Source organism: Sceloporus occidentalis, unplaced genomic scaffold, assembly GCF_023333645.1.
Source record: "Sceloporus occidentalis isolate IW3139 unplaced genomic scaffold, rSceOcc1.0.p SCAF_4, whole genome shotgun sequence".
Classification (NCBI taxonomy): Eukaryota; Metazoa; Chordata; class Lepidosauria; order Squamata; family Phrynosomatidae; genus Sceloporus; species Sceloporus occidentalis.
Window position 1 is genome coordinate 7,084,488 of NW_028316984.1, and position 20,700 is coordinate 7,105,187.

Below are 20,700 nucleotides of genomic sequence, written 5' to 3' on the forward strand. Positions count from 1 at the left end.
AATATAGGATTTGTCCCCAGGATGCAGTACTGATGAAATGATGAGGGGAAGAAATTTTTTCCTGTCCTCCTATTTTTCTGCTAAAAGAAAATCTTCTGCTTTAATTCACATGCCCATGGCTGCCTTTTATATTACAAAATGGGGACAAGCCACATGAGACTGAGCATATATTTTGGCCCTTAATTTGTGGTAGAAATTAAAGCAGCCTCTAAGTGCTGAATTGGAGTTCCTAACATTCCTCATTGTTGGCTGTATAAGCTAGGACTGGTGGGAGATGGATCCAACAACTGACTCCTGCCCTCAATAAACTACTATGAAAACAACATATTTACAAGTGATGCATAATATTAGTATATTAGTACAAATATTCAGTTTATGAAGCCATTGACATTGTTCATATTTTTATGCAGACTTCCACAAAATTTCAAAATGTTTCAATACTGCAAAATTTCAGATACAAGTGTTTTGAGGGGGTGGTTTTTGGTTTTGTTTTTTACCAAACATGCTCCCAGAATAATTCTATAGAATAGTATGGATAAATTTCTTAGGAATCGATTGCTTGATAATTAAAGAGGTATTCCAGTATTGGAGCTGTTTTTCACACTAGACTAAAGTTCTCTGAGAAACAGGGAAGCTAAATTAAAAGATAAAAGCAAACAATACAGAAGCCCTATATTAATTTATAGCTAACGTTAACAGGTATATTGCCATCTTCATTCGTTTTATCTTTACGTTGGCTTCGTCCTCTTCCGTTAAGTTCAAAGATCTTTTTGGAAAATCCAGATATTATATTTCAGACTCACAGAAACAGGACTCCTGGCAATTATCTTCAATTAGTGGGTGATTACATGAATAGTCCTCCTTTAGCGTGGGACAGTTGCTGAATTTATCTTCATATGGGCAAGGATTGGCTGAAATGAAAGGGATGCATGTGTTTAGTGCAAGGGATCCCAAGCTGACAGAGTCATAAGAACCTAAGAAGATCCTGAGCTTGATAAGACCAAAAGCCTGTAGTAAATGAGCATTCTGTTACACAAAGGCTAGACAGTTACCTATGGGAAGCCCACAAGCATGGTGAGAGTGCACTAGCACCTTCCTGTCTATGCTCCCCAGCAATGGATACAAAAAGGCATGCTGCCTCTGGTCATGAAAAGAATCACAGAAGCTTAGAGTTGGAAGGAACCACAGGGACTATCTAATTTAACCCCCTGCCATGCAGGAATACACAAATAAAACAGCCTGCAAGATAATCATCCAATCTCTGACCAAAGATCTCTGTTATCAACGATACTTCCAAAACTGGAGAATCTACCACCCTCCAAGGCACTCTATTCTACTGTTGAAAAAAAAACCCTTCTTCTTAATGGTCAGGTGGAATCTTTCTTGTAATTTAAATCCAATGTTTAATTTCTAGTCTCTGGAGCAGAAGAAAACATGCTGTCTCCATCTTCTACATGACATCCTTTTAGATATTTAAAGATACTATCATGTCACCTCTCAGTCTTCTTTTTGCCAGGCTAAACATATCCATAAGTTGTTCGTCCTAAGGCTTGGTTTCCAGAACTTTGATCATCTTGTTCACCCTTCTCTGGATGCATTCCAGCTTGTTGATATTCTTCTGGAACTATTGTGCCCAGATCTGGACACAGTATTCCAGGTGAGCAGAATAGATGGCACTATTCTCCTATAGATGCAGCATCAGAATTCCATTGGCTTTTTGACCAATTGATCACACTGTTAACTCATGTTTAACTTATGGTTTACTAAGATGGTAAGATCATTCTCACATGTATTGTTTTCAAACCAAGTTCATTCATCCTATATTTATGCATTTCATTTTTCTGCCAAGGTATGGTATGTTACATTTATCCCTGTTCAAATTCATTTTGTTAGTTTTGGACCAGCTTTCCATTCTGTCAAGGTTATTTTGAATTTTGATCCTGTCCTCTGTGGTACTGACTGCCTCTTGTAATTTGGTATCATCTGCAAATTTGATAAGCATGCCTTCTATTCCATCAACTAAATCATCTATAAAGATATCAAACAACATCCAGCCTAGGACAGAACCCTGATGAACTCCACTAGTCATTTCTCTCCAGGATGAAGAGAAACCATTGGTGAGAACTCTCTGGATTCAGTCGGTCAACAAATTACAAATCCAGCTAAAACTAGCACTGTCTAGCCCACAGTCCACCAGCTTGCCTGCAAGAATATTGTGGCTTTAAGATTACATCTGCAAGTTCCTTTAGTACTCTTGGATGCCTGGAGACTTAAATTCATTTAGAATGGCTAGGTATTCCTTCACTACCTCTTTACTTATTCTGGACCATAGTCCTCCTACTGCATGATTTATTCTATTTGCACCAGTTAGAGTACTGAATTTCATTTTGAGATGACTAAGAAAAAGAAAGTATAGAACAGTTAAGCCTTCCTTCTGTTCCTTGTTAGAGTTTCATCGTCTTCTCTACACAGTAGTCCTACGATTTCCCTGTTCTTTCTCTTTCTCTGAATATAGCCAAAAAAAACACCAAACCCCTTTTACTTATTTTTAATCTCTCTAGCAAGGACTGAGCTCATTCTGAGCTTTAGCTTTACCTTTTCCTGCACATATTGACTATATGTATTCCTCTTAGGTGATTCCCTCTTTCTTCCAATTCTTATACATGTGTTTTTCAAATCTCAGCTCCTCTGAAAGTTCTTTATATAGCCATCTTGGTTTCTTTAGACAATCCCCAGTGTTCATCTTCATTGGAATTGCAACTGTGCCTTCAATATTTTACCTTTAAAGACACTCCCATGCATCATTAATGCCTTCACTTTGAGCATTTTTGACCATCGGATCGCACCCAAAATTTTCCTAAGCTTACTGAAATCAGTATCTTGAAGTCCAGAATATGTTTCTCACAGTCTGCTTTATCACAGTAGGGGGCAAACAGGGTTAAATGAGAGTTAGACTAGAGAAAACCAGGAAATACCTGATGTTTATCACACAACATTTCCTGGTTTTTTCTAGTTTAACTCTCGTTTAAACTCTATTTGCCCCCTAGTGTGATAAAGCAGTTTGGTCTCTCCTTTCCTCTGTAAAATAAATCCCAAGATGACAGGGTCACTCCCACCCAAAGATCCCACTATTTCCACCCCACTAACTTGTTAATTTCTGTTGGTTACTCTCAAATCCAAAATAGCTGATCTCCTTGTTGCTGCCTCCACCTTAATGCAATGAAATTATCTGCAAAGTAAGTTAGTAAGTTTGTCTGTAGAGTCTGACTTCCAATAAATATCAGGGTAGTTGAAGTCTTGCATTACTACTATCTCTCTCTCTTTTTCTTTTTTCTTTTTTTGATGTTTGGTCATTTGTTTTAGGGAGGCATTTCAAATCTTTAGTCAGGCTGGGGGGTCTGTAATAGACATCCCATGCCACTGTTGTTTCTCTCTCCATCATCATCATCATCATCATCATCATCATCATCATCATCATCTCAAATGCTCTCATTTTTCTATTTGGTCTATTTCTTTGAAATAGGTTATATCCTTTTGCTACTATACTCCAATGAGACACATTGTCATGGCCAGCCAAGATGAGCTCTCGGAGGATGAGGAGGAGAATGAGCCTCCTCCAGAGCAAGGGCTGATTGAGGCTACGCCAGGTGTTAGTTCTGCTCTGCCAGGTCCCAACTGTGCTTCCCCAGCCCCAGAGCAGGAGGTCCAACCAGGTCCTAGTGCTGAGGAAAGGCCTCCTATGGTGCCACAGCCTAGTGGTGATTCTGGAGACGAGGCGTGCCTGCAGGTGCCTTCTTATCAAGAGAGAAGGGCTGAGAGTGCTTGCAGGCGCAGATCCAGGAGGATTGCAGAAAGACAATTAGCAAACCAGCCTCAGGTGGCTCAAGGGAGAGTTTCCCTGATTTAAGTGGGAGAGAGGTTTGAGTTTGTTGCTAGAGTTTATTGCATGAGCCCTTGGTGTGATTGCTGTTGCTCTAGCTCCTGACATCTTGTTACCTTGTTATCTTGACCTTGGACTGGACCTCTGTTATCTCTTGGCTATTGTGACCTCGGACTGTTTTGACCACGCTGCTTTCTGGCTTCCTGACTTCAGCTCGTCTTTCGGTACGCTTGACTTTCTGGAACCCTGACATCGGCTTGCTTCCTCGGCCTGCTCTTAGACTGCTTCTTCACAAGGTTTGTTTTGCTTGCACGTGTTGGCTGAAGGCTTGGTTATCAGCATAAGTCAGAGATTTCTGGCAGCAATCCTGGACACACATGCCATCAGATTTCAATGCCTATTAAATCATATTTGCCTTCTAGTCTTAAGACCAAGTACATCTAATTTCCCAGATTCTGTGCATGAGTGTAAAGACATTCTTTCCAATGCTTCCTTGTTTTTGTTTTTTTTATTTTTGTTTGTTTGTTTGTTTTTGCATACTGTTGGGTTCTTGTACTACTGGCAGGGGTGACAAGATGTCCTCTTTTCCAGAACGTGAACTACATTTCAGTGTTCAGTCCAGGAGAAATTTCAAATTGTCCTCCATTCTGAGAATGACTAAGAAGCATGAATTTATATGAATGTTTTTAAATTTTAGATATTGTTATGTCCTACATTTGTGTGTGGGGGGGGGGGTCTTACATTTTGCAGTGCTTTGCTCTCCTTTGTGGTTAGGACATCTGGTCACCCTGACCAGATTTCCCTTCTATCATTCAGGCAACTGGCCTCAGTACTTGTTGTCTCTCTGCCCTCTGGAATACTGTCTCCCTCCCCAACCCCTGTACCTCAGTTTAAAACTCTCCTGATCAGATTTACAAGACTTCTAGCAAATAAGTTCTTTCCAACTATGGTGAGATGCAACTCATCTCTTGCAAGAAGGGTTTTTTCATGGTCCAAGAGGCCAAATCTTTCTTGATGGCATCATCTATGAGGCTAGTTATACACTTCTAGTATTCGTTTCCCACTTCCTGGGCAATGTCTTTTGAGAGGAAGAAGCAATGAAATAAAAACCTGAGCCTCAAGGTTGAGTAAATTCCTTATCTCCCTGGCAGACAATTATATTGTTCAAAAGGTGGAAGAGGCAATGACAGGATCAGCTGTTTTAGATCTGCTCCTAACTAACAGAGATGACCTGTTTGGAGGTTTTTAAACAGAGCATGGATGGCCATCTGTCAGGGGTACTTTGATTGTGCATTCCTGCATGGCAGGAAGTTGGACTGGATGGCCCTTGTGGTTTCTTCCAACTCAATGACTCTATGATGCTGCAAGACACATCCTGTTCTGAGCAGAATGGCAGTGATCTGGGAGAAGAGGAACTGTCTGTAGTTCTGTTGTCATGGGCCTGTTCCAGACTGCCAAAATAAAGCTGCTTGGGGTCTCTTTGGAGGCATGCTGTTTAAAAGATGCATGCATCCTAAGAATCCGGAAGCGGCACCAAAGCTGCCCTCCAGTGCTTAGGAATGGAATGTGGCTTTGGCGCAACCTCTGGACTCTTAGGACCTATGCATCATTTGAATAGCCTACCTCCAAAGAGACCCCAAGCAGCTTTATTTTGGCAGTCTGGAACAGGCCATGGTCTGATCACTACCTGGTAGGGTTTAGACTCACTGGGACTCACAGCCTCTGGAGGGCTGGAAGCCCAATTAAGATGGTCTGCCCCAAGAGGCTTATGGATCTGGACAAATTCTTGATGGCTCTTGGGAAGTTTCCTGTTACCATGGCAGGTGATCCTGAAAAAACCCTAGCAGATCTCTGGAATGGGGAAATGGCCAGGGCAATGGACACAATTGCTTCTAAGTGTCCCCAGAGCCAAACATGCCCCCTGGTTCACTAGGGAGCTGGCAGTGATGAAATGAGTGGGACAGAGACTAGAACAATGATGGCAGAAGACTTGGAGTGAATCCAACTGAAAATGGGCTAGGGCTCATTGTAAGGCCTATGCCAAGGCAATAGAGGCAGCAAAGAAATTAAACTTATCTGCCACCACTACATCTGCACAGTGTCATCCACCAGAGCTGTTTCGAATAATCAGGGACTTTATACATTCTGGCCCCCAAGAACAAAACAAAGAACATTTAACAGCTCACTGTGAAGAATTTGCGAGACACTTTGCAGACAAAATCGCTTGGATTTGCTCTGAATTGGATGCTGTAGTTGACTCAGGTCCAATGGATGTAATCTCGGCACCTGCTTGATCTGCATTGTTGTATAAGTTTTAATTTGTGCAGCCTGAGGATGTGGACAGGATCCTTGGAGAAGTGAGGACCACCACATGCATACTGGATCCTTGCCCTTCCTGGCTTCTGAAAGTATCATAGAGGTGTATGATAACATCCGTTTTTAAGTGGTTTATGCTCATACCCAGCCCATGACCAGCTCAGGAGAAAAATATGTGCAATAATCTCCACAGACTATTATATCATCCATTGAAATTCACCAGGGTATTCCAGAGATCACAACAGATAGTGTAATCATTCTGTGTCTGACTTCCTTCCTTGCTCTTACAAGCCACTGAATGATTTGTGGGAGAGGCTGCACTGGCTAAATGCTGAATAAGGGAGAACCTTGGTCACTGTAGAAAAGGGAAAAGAATGCCATCTTCCACAATGAACAAAAAAGACTTGTGGAGGCATACATTGGACTTACACTTGCATATGTAATGAAAAGGATGCCAGCCATGGTTTCCATGGTGTCTAAATACACAGCTATAGGATGGGGAACATCTGACTTGATAACAGTGCATGTGAAAGAGATCTAGGAGTCCTAGTAGATTACAAGTTGAACATGAGTCAACAATGTGATGTGCCAACTAAAAAGGTCAGTGTCATTCTAGGCTGCATCAATAGAAATATAGTGGGTGATCGAGGGAAGTAATAGTATCACTCTATTCTACTTTGTTCAGGCCTCACTTGGAATACTGCTTCCAGTTCTGTGCACCAAAATTCAAAAAGGATATTACTAAGGAATAAGATTTTCAAACATATTTCAGGGCTCCGGGTTCCTGGAACACTTGGGAGGCACAGTCAGTCATATTACTAATACAGATAAGAACTTACCAAATATAAAAATAAGAATAAAAATAAGAAAATCATAACAAAACCGGGCATTACAACCTGACCAAGGTTGTATTTCTCACAAGGTGAGCATAAACTTCAGCAATATTACTACCATGAGCAAATGCAAATGACCAACCCCCTCACTTCCACGCTTGTCTGCACATCCAAGGAAAGACTAACCATCACTCAACACTTACACACTTTCTCTAAGGATATAGTGCAAGTTGCTATTAAATCTTTCCTCTTATCATTGTGCAGAGCCACAGAAGAGGGCTGGTACAACAACTTGTACAGTTAAAGCTTGTGCGCCAACTGTGACCATTCCTGAAAAAGTCACATCTGGCCACTGTGATAAATGCTTTGGTTACATGCTATGTGGATTTCTGTAATGTTCTGTTTGAAAAGTGCTCAAATTTTTCAGATGGCCCAAAGAGCTGCAGCCAGATTGTTAACTGGAGCTGGCTACAGGGAGCATACAACTGCCTTTTGCAACAATTCCATTGGCTGCCAGTCTGTTTCCAGGCACAATTCAAAGTGCTGGTTTTGACCTATAAAGCCTTATATGACTTGGGTCCAGGCTTTCTGAAGGACCTTATCTCCCTTTATGAGTCCACTACAGTGCTGAGACTGTCCAGAGAGTCCCTACTCTCTGTCCCACCACCCTCTCAGGCATGTTTGGTGAGAAAAAGAGACAGGGCCTTCTTGATAGCTCCTCTCAGGCTCTGGAACTCCCTCTCTAGAGAGGTCAGGATGGCCCCATATCTGCTTGCCTTTTGGCAGCAGATGAAAACATTTTTGTGCTGTCAGGCTTTTTCAGATTGACAAGGGTTTAAATGTTGTGTAATTCAGACTGAAGGTTTGTTTAGTTTCTAATACATTCTACATTCTAATACATTCATTTTAAACTTTTTTATTTTTGTATTTCTACATTTTAAAGTTCAGGTATCATTTTAAATTGCATTGCTTTAGATGTGTTGTGTGCCGCTTTGAGTCCCTATATTGGGAGTAAGGTGGAATATAAGTAAATAAAACAACAACTAATACAAAAAATATGATATGTTGGAAATCTGGTCTGTTTTCACACTATATGGGTGTTTCCCCTTTTGATATAGGACCAGGAATGGGCCACCCATTTCAGCACAAAATGTCTGATAGGAATGCAGAAAGATGTTTCAGACCTGAAGCTTTGTTTCAGACCAGAAGCTTTATTTGTCAGTCTAGCTGCCTGCTAGGCTTTGGGCTGGAGAAGGTAATGACTGAACCTGAGATCTTATAAAACGAACCTTATCACTGAACTACAGTCCTTCCTATGACCTAGCACTGATGACCATAATAGTGTGATGTTCCATTCATTTTTATGTTCTGTCTCTTAATGGATTTTTAAATGGTTTTAATTCCATAGATTATTCAATGGCATTATAAAAATAACTTTTATATGTTTTACTGATGCTTTTTATATATTTTAATTGTATTTGTTTTTTGTTATTGTAAGCTGTTTTAAATCCCAATATAAGAGAAAAGGCAAGCTGTGCATGCACCACCACCATCATCATCCTTGTGCCTGACTACAATCCACTAGCTGAACATCGCAAATCCTTTAAAAAAAAGAATTGAAGCAGGATTGTCTATACTTACTGCACAGTCCATCATCACATTTGCTGGGACAGTCACCACACTGCTCTCCTTCCTTATATGGGGAATAATAATGAATTCCTAGTACATTTCCCCTGAAATTTTTTAAACAATAAAAAGAACATCATAAATAATTTCCCCTTTATTCTAAAATGTTCTGTATACAGGCAGAGAATCACATGTTTGAAGTTCAGGGGATATGAATGATGCACATCAATGAATTCATAACTTTGTCTCCCAAGTACTTAGAACTGAAGGCAGAGTTTCACACTCTCCTGACATCCCTATTATCAACAGTCCTTCCTCCTTCCCAGAACTGTATGTAAACAGAAATTGTGTTGTTTTTGTTTTGCTTTTGGAGTTTGTTTTTTGTTTGTTTGTTTTTGGAAACTCTAATTAAGCCATGATGACATATAAAATATCATCTTACAAGAGCAGGTTTATTCATTTCACGTTTCAGGCATAGTTCCAGAGAATGTGTTTGGGCATGACACTAAGGAACTTAATAAAGCAAACAAGTTTATCCTCTGGTAAGGTTATGTTCTCATAAATGCAAATCCTTCAGAGGTAGGAATGACAAAAGAGGGCTTTCTTAAAGGTTGTTCCCACACTCTGGAACTCCCTATCAAGTACATTCAGTGGATGTTTTTTTTTTCCCCAGCTTTGAGACATATAATTATCAAACCCAACATGATAATTTTGGGGTGGGTAGATTGCTATAGAGTTTCTTTATTTATTTTGTTCATCTGATGAAGGTGGTAGAAATGGCCCAGAAATGGAACAGCTGCCTGTGCATGACCTCAAGCATATCAACTATGGTCATTGGTGCCCTCTTCTATATGAAAGCACTCTTCAAGAATAGGAACTTGAAGAATTTCTTAGCATAAGATTTAAATCAAATCATCAGCTCTTTAGTCAACTCATTTGATAATGATTTCATTTCTTAAGAATTATTTTCTCTGGACTAAACAGCCTTCTATACTGTTAAACATAATTTATTTTTCTACCCTCCCACCACCACCACCAACAACAACTATTCTCTTTCATCCCAAAACAGGATACTACTGTCCTGGTTAATCCTTTTATAAATCAGAACTTACAAATTCAAAGGTTATATCAGAAAAAAATATTTCACGATTTTAGAAGGAGGAATTGTATAAAAAGAATATCTGTTATACATACGCAGGGCAGTATTGGCAAACGTAGAAGTATTTATATATCTTGTGGTCACAGTATGAAACTGCACAAGCAATCATGTAGGATCTGTACCAAACTAGCTGTAAATGAGAAAATAAATCTTATTAAGGTCCCCACAATATTCACCTAGTTACTTTATGCATTATTGAGTAGGTCGGGTATCTGTATTGCAAAAATGTTGAAGTGGTAGGGCAACTGTTTTAGTCTGTTTCAGCAAAACAACAGTCTTGTGAAACTTGAAAGATTAACAATCATGCACCTGATGAAGTTGGTTAGAACCCAACAAAGCACAAAAATGTATTTGTCTTTAAAGTTCTGTAAGATCTACTGTTGTTTCTGTACAGCAAAGGCACTGAATTATTCTAGTGTTAAAGAGTTGTGGTTCTCCAGATGTTGTGCAACAAATCCTGGCAAAACCATCTCTGAGTATTTCTTGCCTAAGAAAACTCTATGAAATTCATGAGGTGACCATAAGTCCACATGCAACTTGAAGGCGCATGCACACACACACACACACACACACACACATCTCTTTTGTTCTTTCTGATCCCCCTCTCACAAGTTCCTCTTTGCATCTTTTTTTTAAAAATGTTATTTAGAAAATATACCCCCTTTCCCAGGCCTTTCATTTCTAATCCCTGCCTCTCCTTTCTCTTGTCTTCTGTTTCTCTCTCCTTTTCCTTATTTTTAGGGTTTCGGCCCAAGATAAGAGTTTGTTCTTTGTTTTATTTCAGTTATCTTTCGACATTTTGTTCTCAGGACACCTTTTTTCTTTGTTTGTTTATGGGTGAGAATTTTGCCCACTTGAATGCTTAGATGTGAGTCTGCTCTTTTCCACACCCTAATCTTTTCTCACAAAATAATAGATAAATGATGTGTTATTACCCAAGATTATCTCAGGAGGACCACAGTGTCTGCTTCCTCACCATAGAAAATCTACATAACAGAAAGCCAGCCCAATGCTGATCAGAGAAGTAAGGGTTTGCACATTGTTCTTCTATGAAGAGTCTCAGTCCAGCCACTAGTCCAGGGCTAGCCTGACGATAGAGGCTCCTCCCTCCATAACTGTCATCCTTCGACCTGTGAGGGAGTAAATAGGCTGGCCCAGCTCCATCAGAGCTAGCCTGAAGATAGAGGCTCCTCCCTCCATAACTGTCATCTTTTGGCCTGTGAGGGAGAGAATAGGCTGGCCCAGCTCCACCAGGGCTAGCCTGAAGATAGAGGCTCCTCCCTCCATAACTGTCATCCTTTGGCCTGCGAGGGAGTGAATAGGCAGGCTGGCCCAGCTCCACCAGGGCTAGCCTGAAGAAGAAGAGCCCTCCCTCTAGTCCATCTGCCTTGGTCCAGGCATCAGAGGGAGAGAAGAACCACTGGACTTCATCCCCTTCCCCACCACCATTCCCTTCTCCTTTTGTGTCGTGTCTTTTAGATTGTAAGCCTGAGGGCAGGGAACCGTCTTATTAAAAATAATAATTGTAAGCCACTCTGAGAGCCATTAGGGCTGAAGGGCGGGGTATAAATAACGTAAATAAAATAAATAAATATAAATATTAACTTTTGTTCAATAAAGTGTGTGGCAGCTATTCACTTGTACAGAATCTAGTCAGAAGTCTGCAGGCTAAACAGCCCTACTGAATCCAACATCTGGAGTGAGGATCAGACTCTGGCCATCAGCACCTCCCCAAAAATGACCTATATTACAGCCAATTTACAACAGTATTCTACTGAGACCAATGAGAATTGCTTTTACAGTTTCAGATAATCTCTTTCAACTGATTCTTCATCCACAAAGATAAGGGATAACGCCAGATCGTGCATGGAATGAGTACTACCCAGGGAGAAAGCTGTATGATAGTAACCATCCCTGTGCATTTACATCCTGTGCCTAGCACAGGATTAAAGCCCTGTGTGATAAACTCAGAGTTGAATCAGTAGATACTTTCCTACTCCCACAGGTTTTATGAATATGGCATAATGAGATATAATTTGCTGTATGCTACCTCTGTAGAATATTTACATGATGTGCGTGTGTGTAGGTGTGTGTAGGTGTACATAGGTGTGTGTGTGTCTTTTGTGTGCCTTAAGTCATTTCAGACTTATGGCACCCCTAAGGCCACAGCTTTTTCTTGGCAAGATCTATTCAGAATGGATTTATCTTTGCTTTTCTCAGAATCTGGGAAAGTGTGACTTCTCCAGCATCACTCAGTGAGTTTTCATTGCTGAGTGGAGATTGAAAACCTGTTCTCCAGCTTTGTAATCCAACACACAAACAAATATACCATGCTGGCTCTAAAATATTTACATACCTGGGTATAATGTCCAATCACTGCATTCCGATACGTTGGTCCTTCTGCATACACAAAGTCCTCTCTCTCATCAAACCAGGCTTGTATTGCCTCTGACCAAGATACAGGAACACTTGAATAGAAGAGATTTTCACCACATAACATGCCATCTTAAAAAGAGGAAAAGAGAAAGAGAAATAAATATAAGTTGATCATATTTAAAGATGTTAAATGAGACTAGTCCAGGGCATTTTTAATTTAATTTAACTGTTAGATGGCCATATCTGAGCTTCAGAAAGTACCTGGAGCAAACAGAAAGAAAGGTGATAGCTGAGCAGTCAGTCAAACTATCCTTGTTTATACAGTGGTACCTTCCCTTACGTGGGGATCTGTTCCGGACACACACACACACACACGCCGCGTAAGGGAAATTCCACGTATGCTCGATCCCCATTAAAGCCAATAGGGCTCATGTTCATAGTGGTGCGGTGGCGTGTCCGTGCCATGGACACGCACCCATTACGCTTTCTGGGGCACGGCTCTGCTTTTTCCAGTGCAGCTTCCAGCGTATGCTGGAAGCTGCTTAAGGCATGCTCGTGTATGACGTGGGTGCACTATATTTGTGTATGGCTTCCCTCACCACAACAATTTCATCCCCATCATCTTCTTGCAAGATAGGTTGGTCATAGAAACAATGAATGACTGATGCATGATCACCCCGGTAGCTTGGATAAATTTGAGGTGTAAGTGGATTTGAACCTCAGTCCTAGGCCCAAAACAGACGGGCATGGTGTGCAGGCCACTTCTGGGGCATGGTGTGCAGATGGCGCACCCCCCCCCCCCCCAGATCATCTGGAAGCCCAAACTTGGCCACAAAAGGAGAGGAAAAAACCCACTCCTTGCCAGTGGTCTGTTCCAGATGGTGGCAGCAGCTGGCCTCTGGACTGCAACATCCAGTTGCCATGGTCCTGTTCAGATCAGGGGTCACTTGTGGCTGGAGCAGCCAGAAGGCACTCCAAGCTGCTCATCTACTTCAGCCCATAGTCTGACACTTGAACTACTATGTCATACTGTGTGTCCTGCCTCTCGCATGATATTCTTTTTGTTAAACCATGTGCAAATTATGCTCCTCTTGATCCACCAGCTCAATTACATCTGTTTTCTGGGAAGAATTAGAGTGTGCTTGAAAGTGTAATGGCTATCTCAATGTAACTGGAGCAGGTGCTGTTACTATTTTTATTAAGGATCATGGGAAGCAACTGCTTCCCTTAAGTTGTTAGGCTGCAGGCACTGTTTTTCAAAGCACTAGATCCCATCTATCTTGGAAGCTAAGCAGGGTCATTTAGTTCTTGGGTGGGAGACTACAAATGAACAACTGATGCTGTAGACTACAAGAGTCTTCCTTACCTAAGAAAACTCTATATTCATGGGGTTGCCATAAGTCAACAGGTGACATGAAGGCACAAATTCACACACACAAAGAGGAATACTTCTGGAGAGTACTCCCATATAACTTACCTTCTAATGTTCTTCTGTATTCAGGACTATGAGAGTATACACAGTGTTTAGCCCAGTAATTGGCATTTTCTGCAGCTTCCACATTCCATTCCTTGAAAGAAATAGCAATATGTCTGGTTGCAAGTATGTTTAACATTTGTGAGTGACTTGTTCTTTTTAAATGAACCACAGCCAGCTTGAACCCACACGTTCAATGGTGCCCAAGAAAAAAAATCCAACCACATTTTAACATCTTGCAGGGAAAATATAATCAGTTTCCCAGTGGCATCACAGCCCACATCAGGTGACACCCTGCAAAAGAGGGGTGACACCAAGTCAGGCCTTTCCCCTCATGCTTTCCCCCCTATGCTGTCCCTGCACTTCCCCAATGCCATCCCCACACTCACTGTCCGCTGTGCCATCCCCATGCATGCTCCTGCCACATGCCCCAACTCTGACCCCTGCATGCACTCCCCCGTGCAGTCCCTGCTCTCCTCATGCATCATCCCGATGTTTACTCCCCCTCATTCTGTCCTGCCATTTTCCTCATCGGGAAAAGTACAGAGCAGCACAGGGAGAAGGAGTGCATGCCGCTCCTAGATAGCCCGCCCCCCAGAAGCCCTATTCGACTGTACTGGCTGACACTCTGTGTGGCTATTCTTTGTAATGTACTCATTAGCAAACTATGATCCCTTAGCCTCATAACAAATGAAAGAGGTGATGATCATGATACAGATCTTTTTTTATACAGTTATCACAAAGTTTGCAGAGAAATAGTGTATATTAAATGCCTTGATCACTCTAATCATTATATGTTTTTTTCCTCTTTGGCACCATGAAAGCTGGGTGCAAAACCCACTTCTGACATGCTAATTCTCCATCCTCAGTGATTTGTTTACTTGAGAGATGAGGAGAGATCCCGAACCTATGGTCTCAAGAAACACCATTCAAAGAGCACCATGCCATCTGATTTTTCTCAAACTTTGGAAGTATGTCATTATAAATGAATTAGTTGGAATTTATATCCTTTCCCTAATAACTAATGCAAATAAGGCAAGCATGTCACAACAGGATTACAACTTCAGAATGGATAATTTCATTCTGTTGTTTCTTTAAAAAAAAACCTATAATTATTTTTGCCCTTTGTGCTATAATCAGTATTAGTCTTCTAAAAACAACTTTCTAGAAAATCCTCCATAACTTGGAAAATATAGCAAAGTTCATGGTAAAGCCGGAGGACCAAAGAAACTGAAATGCCAGCAAAATATTGTACACATTCTTACCATTTTCAGCATGTTAGAAGCACTGGGGTTCACCTGCCTCCTTAGACTATTGTGCTTGTCAACCACTTCTTTTTGTACCTCTGGCAAATCAGTTGACAATGCAGCAAAAGCTGTAGCATCTTTCTGTAATGAAATCAACACCCACATTTTCCAGTCACAAATGCAAAAAATGAGACACACGCACAGACACACATAACACACACAAATAGATATGTATATGGAGTCCATTAAGAGTAATGAAAAACAGACTGTGCCCATTCTAAAACAAAAACACTAATCTACAAACTTTCACATGGAGCTGAGCTTATGGGAAGAAAATCTTAAGGACTTTAAAAGCAAAACTAAGGCAGAAATCCTATAAGAAAACAAAGATTTGCCTTATTAATTTTTAACCCTGATATTTCACTGATTTCTTCAAATTTATCTAAGATATCATTTATCTTTATCTTTTAGTCTCCCCTGAAGTTTGTTAACAATATATCTAGTATAATCAAAAATAATAAAGAGGACAACAGGAAACCCTGCCTCGTTCCTTTCTGAATTTTAATAGGCTTTGTTCTCTCACCATTGACTAATATCTAGGCACTTTGATTGCAATAAACCACCTGAATTCATTCAATAAATCTCTCCCCCACCTTCATATAATTCAAAGTGTCTAGCAACAAATCCCATTAAACATTATCAAAAGCTTTCTCAATGTCCATGATTATCAAAGCAAGTTTTTTTTATTATGTTTCTCATGACATTCTATTAATTTTAAAATGTTTCTGATATTGTTGCTACGATATCTCCTTGGTAAGAACCCACATTGATCTACGTGAATCGTATCCACAAGTATCTTCTTTAATCTTTTGGCTAATATTCTTAAGATCTTATCATTTGAATTAATAACCTATAATTCTTTGGGCACATTCAATCTCAATCTTCTTTCTTGTCCTATTCAGAAGTTCCTTCAATGGGATGGATATCCCATCTTGAAATACTTTGTAAAATACTGCTAGTAAGCAGTCCAGGCCTAGAGCTTTTCTCAGTTTGCTTTTTTTAATGTTTTTTTTTTACAATTTTCACCATTGAGATCAGTTGGTTAAGCTTTTCCCTTTTCTCGTTATCCAGTGGCGAAATGTTTGATTTGTCTAACAATTGTTTTATTTTTATTGTCTATTATTTCCACTGTATATTCTTAAAACTCATAATAAAAGTGTTCTTAATTTTTATTTGTGTAGTGTAGACTTTATCTCCCACTTGTAATTTATTTACTGTACTTTTCTCTTTACTTTTCCTTATTCTGTGAGCTAACCATTTACTCGCTTTATTTGCATGTTGGAAATAATACTGACAAGCAAACATTTTTTGGCCAATTCCTCTGATAGTTCAAGAGAGAGCTTTTTTTTTAGTAATTTTATTTCCCTCATTTGACGTTTATCAGTGGGGTTTTCCTGTAGTTCTTGCGCTTTTTAAATTTTCTTTATTATTCTTTCTTTTATTTCTTCTTTTTTTCTTTTTCTCTTCTATGTTCCCAGCATCCCAAACAGTTGTAATGTGAGTTCCTTTTCCTATATTTTCATTATGGTACCACCTCAGTTGTTGCCTGACGTTAACGAGAATGTTTTCTTTTAACAGCAGGTTTTCATTCAGACACCATCCAAAATCTTTCTTTCCCATATTTAATTTAAGCCAAATTGAGAAGTGATCAGATAGAGTTCTCGCTGTGAGGTCTGTTTTAATAATCTTTTGCGCACAATTCTTAAATAACAAAAATAAGTCTATATGGGAGAGGGACTTGTGCCTGTCGTAAAAATATGTAAAAATCTTCATGGTGCTATGTTTACATCTCCAAATATCAATTAAATCATATTTCTCCAACAGTTCAAAGAAAGATTTAGGTAATGTCCCTTGAGATTCAGGTATTTTGTTTCCTGATAATCTATCAATATTTGAATCAATTACTCCATTCCAATCCCTTAACATTATTAAACCATCATAGTTATAGTTTTGGCTGTGATATATTCTTTGATAAAATTTCACTCTGTTTTTTTTTTGAGAGCATGGATACAAACCAGCATAATCAGTTGGCTCTCACAATTTATTTCCATGCCAATGTAGTGCTCATGGGAGTCACTGAACATCTCCTTAGATTGTAGGTCTTCCAGAGTATAAATCACAATGCCATTCTTCTTAGTTTCTGATGCAAATATATATTCAAGAGCAAGTTTGCTGTTTTTAAGTAATCTTTTGTCTTTTTTAATGTGCATTTCTAGTAGGCAAAATACATTGTGCTTGGTTCTCTTCAAGTAATGAAATTTTTCTTCCTTTTTTGAGGAAAGTTGATCCCTTTCACGTATCATGGTAAAATGGAAATATTATTCATCTTTTAATGATGTTTAGAGAATCTTTTGTTACTCCTTGGTTTGTTTCTTATTTCTAGTGATCCCTCTTCGTTTGAGCTCCCTCCTTGTTCTTTTTCTGAATCTTCTTTTCCTAATTCTTCTCTTTGTTCTCCCTTTTTCTTTTTCTTCTTCCTCCTCTTCTCCTTATCTTTCAGGTCCCTCCCAATTCTCCTGTATCTTGATCCTGTGAATTGTCCTCTCCTTTGTGGTTTCTTCTTTTTGTCTGTCCTTTCTCTAGTTCCTTTGAATATTTCTTCCAGAATTCTCCAGGTTTTTGCACTGTATTTAATTTATACCATCTTTGATTAAAGTTTACCAAAATTCCTTCCATTTTTCCCCATCTATACATAATTCCATTTTTGTTTCATTTGTGATGAATTTGTAGTCAACTCTTTTTCTAAGTATTCTTTTTGGGATGTCCTTGTAAATTCTGATTTCTTTTCCATTGATTATCAAATTTTCATGATAATTGAAGATCCCAACAATTATCATCCAGTTAGTCTGACATCTATACCAGGAAAGATTCTAGAGCAGATAATTAAACAGAGAGTCTGTAAACATTTAGAAGGCAATTCCATAATCACAAAAAGTCAACACGGGTTTCAGAGAAAGAAGTCATGCCAGACAAATCTAATCTCTAGACAAAGTAACTGTTACATGGATTTGTAACTGGTTGACCGGCCAAACTCAAAGGGTGCTCAACAATGGCTCCTTTTCATCCTGGAGAGAAGTGACCAGTGGGGTCCCACAGGGCTCTGTCCTGGGCCCAGTGTTATTCAACATCTTTATCAATGACCTGGATGACAGAATTGGGAGCATACTTATCAAATTTGCAGATGACACTAAATTAGGAGGAATAGCTAATACCCCAGAGGACAGGATCAAAATTCAAAATGACCTGAGTTGATTAGAAAGCTGGGCCAAAGGTAACAAAATGAAATTCAACATGCAGAAATGTAAGGTACTGCACTTAGGGCAGAAAAATGAAATGCACAGCTATAGGATGGGGGACACTTGCTGAATGAGACTACGTGTGAAAGGGATCTAGGAGTCCAAGTAGACCACAAGTTGAATATGAGTCAGCAGTGCGATGTGGCAGCTAAAAAGGCCAATGCAATTTTAGGCTGAATCAATAGAAGTATAGTGTCTAGATCAAGGAAAGTAATAGTGCCACTGTATTCTACTTTGGTCAAGCCCCACCTGGAATATTGTGTCCAGTTCTGGGCACCACAATTCAAAAAGGATGCTAAAGTAAAGCACAGTGTACAGAACCAGCAGAGAAGCCCAAACACCTAGCATAGTCTGTAATGGCAGGCATATGTTTTTGATTAATGTGCATACTTGAGCTCCAATCAAAAACATAATTCCTTTTTGTAGTGATAATCAAAAAAATATTGTATGCTTCACTACTACAAAAGATTCTAGATGTTTGGGTTTTTTTGTTGCTTCTATTCAGGACAACAGTGGCCGCACTAGGCTTGAAAGCGTTTGGCCCAAGGAGAGGTCACAAATCTGTGTGAATGGAGCATTATGCTCCACCAAATTGAGTATCTCAACTATTCTCTTAATCACACATTTTAAGTATGATTAGAATTGTCCCACTTTCCCATTTTTGAAAGAAAAGAACCCAGCTGCCCTTAAGCACAGAAAACTGATTGCTGATTGATAAAAAACATGGCTATGTTGTAAATATGGGAATCTGTCTGATGAAGGTTGGTGGGAAAGGTTATGGAACCCATGGTTAATAGGAAAACTTTCCACTACAATGAACCTTTGTAATGGACATTCAAAACAGGACACATTCTACGAGGATTGGAGGCTCTTTATTTAATTTGTAAATGAACCTTCACACCACCTCTAACCTCCAGACTCTCACAGCAACTTCTGGAAGGACACTTTACCACTCAATGGAAAGACTGAACTGACTCCAATCGCATCCTATCCATGGAATGCTGCAATGATCACTGAGTGACATCACATCCCGTGGCTATTGTTATATTTGTTATTATGTTGCACTGTTTGACTATCTCATAAAGACTTGAAAATCAATAAAAATATTTTTTTAAAAGAGAAAACTCAACTGTACATAGGGATATGGTCATAACCTCCTTCCAAAAAGCTCCTCCCCCTCCCCTGCATTGCTGCTGTTTACTCCTAGAACTGCTACTGACAGTGAATATCAGTTATGGGGTGGGGGCACAGCAAGTGAAATCCTGTGTTGCAAGAACAACCTTTCACTCATGCAACTTGGCTGACCTCTCTTGCCTCTGCATTCACCCTGAAGTCAGTTCAGTTCTTCTGATGCTGAGGGACATGGGGAGTGATAAAGGCAAGATGTAAATTAAATTATATACATAAAGAAACCATATAACTGGATGTTCTTAGCAGTGCCTGGTATTATCAATATCACAGGCTATTGAAGGAAGACAGGAGACAAGGTGCTATTTGTTATTTTCACACTCTCCCACCTTCTACCAGTTAAATGCAGCTATCTTTTTTCATCTAAGATCCTTCTCAAAAGATATCCTGTGTTACTGGGTCTTTGGATAATGTTTTCAAAATGATTATACCTGTGGAGAACATTATTTCCTTATCCACAGGATGAGCATATGTGTGCCTACACCCAGTAGATAATGTCAGTAAAAAGGGTGTGTACATTTTACTCTTATGTATTATCCTTTATTCATAATCCCAAGACATTGTATTAAAGGTGCAGCAGTGAAATCCTGGTTGGTTGAAGGGACAGGTTGAAATGAATTTCAAATTTGACACACCCAACCATACCTCATTTCCAACAGATTGATGTAAACCAGCAGCCAGGACTAAAAGTGCCATCAAAGGAGACATTGCTGCAGAAAGCAAACAGATCATTTAGTTCCTTTATTTGTGTTATTACAATGGTTCCAGTTATCATTTCTAAGCATTTATTAATATTGGTTTGAATCCAAAGAACTGTAAACGGGAGTACTACTGTTCCACAAACATACAAGAGTTTGCACAATAGGTCAAGTCAGTGATATTATATGTAGGTTGTATAGATTCTTCCTCTTATATGGGATGTTGTGTAAGCTCTTCCTCAAGTGGAAGAATATCTTTTGCATTGGTTTTATTGTTGTTATACAACAATGCAACATAAGATATAAAGCAGGCTTTCAATGAAGTCCTCTGCACACATTAAAGTACCTTTAGATCCACTCTATTACTTATCTAACTACTTATAACTACAAATACTTGTTTTTACTTGCTTACTACAAGAGAAATGGTGAGCAAATGAACAAAAATTGCAGTTAGCAATCAGTACCTCCTACTTCTCTCTTTGGAGTCTATACTCGGTCTCTTATTGATATGGTTCAGTTTGGTATTTAAATAATGCTGACAAAAGTA

At 39.5% G+C, this 20,700-nt stretch overlaps 1 protein-coding gene across 1 annotated transcript; it reads right to left on the bottom strand.

Annotated features, from left to right (window-relative positions):
* Positions 1-786: 786 nt before the first annotated feature.
* Positions 787-20,163, bottom strand: LOC149313465 (cysteine-rich venom protein-like). The gene is made up of 7 exons (XM_089523214.1): positions 20,101-20,163; positions 14,930-15,052; positions 13,668-13,758; positions 12,171-12,319; positions 9,850-9,944; positions 8,671-8,762; positions 787-911 (listed from the first exon to the last, which is right to left on the bottom strand). Exons 1-7 carry the CDS (start codon positions 20,161-20,163, stop codon positions 787-789), a joined length of 738 nt encoding a protein of 245 aa, XP_089379340.1.
* Between the last annotated feature and the right edge of the window lie 537 nt (positions 20,164-20,700).

What these genes read in the sequence shown, in the direction of transcription:
- LOC149313465 (XM_089523214.1), bottom strand. Translation starts at nt 20,163, where the DNA reads ATGTCTCCTTTGATGGCACTTTTAGTCCTGGCTGCTGGTTTACATCAA. An exon ending in ATCAATCTGTTGGAAATGAG is followed by an intron (nt 15,053 to 20,100) that starts GTATGGTTGGGT and finishes ATTTCATTACAG; the next exon opens with AAAGATGCTACAGCTTTTGC. An exon ending in TGATTGGACATTATACCCAG is followed by an intron (nt 9,945 to 12,170) that starts GTATGTAAATAT and finishes TCTCATTTACAG; the next exon opens with CTAGTTTGGTACAGATCCTA.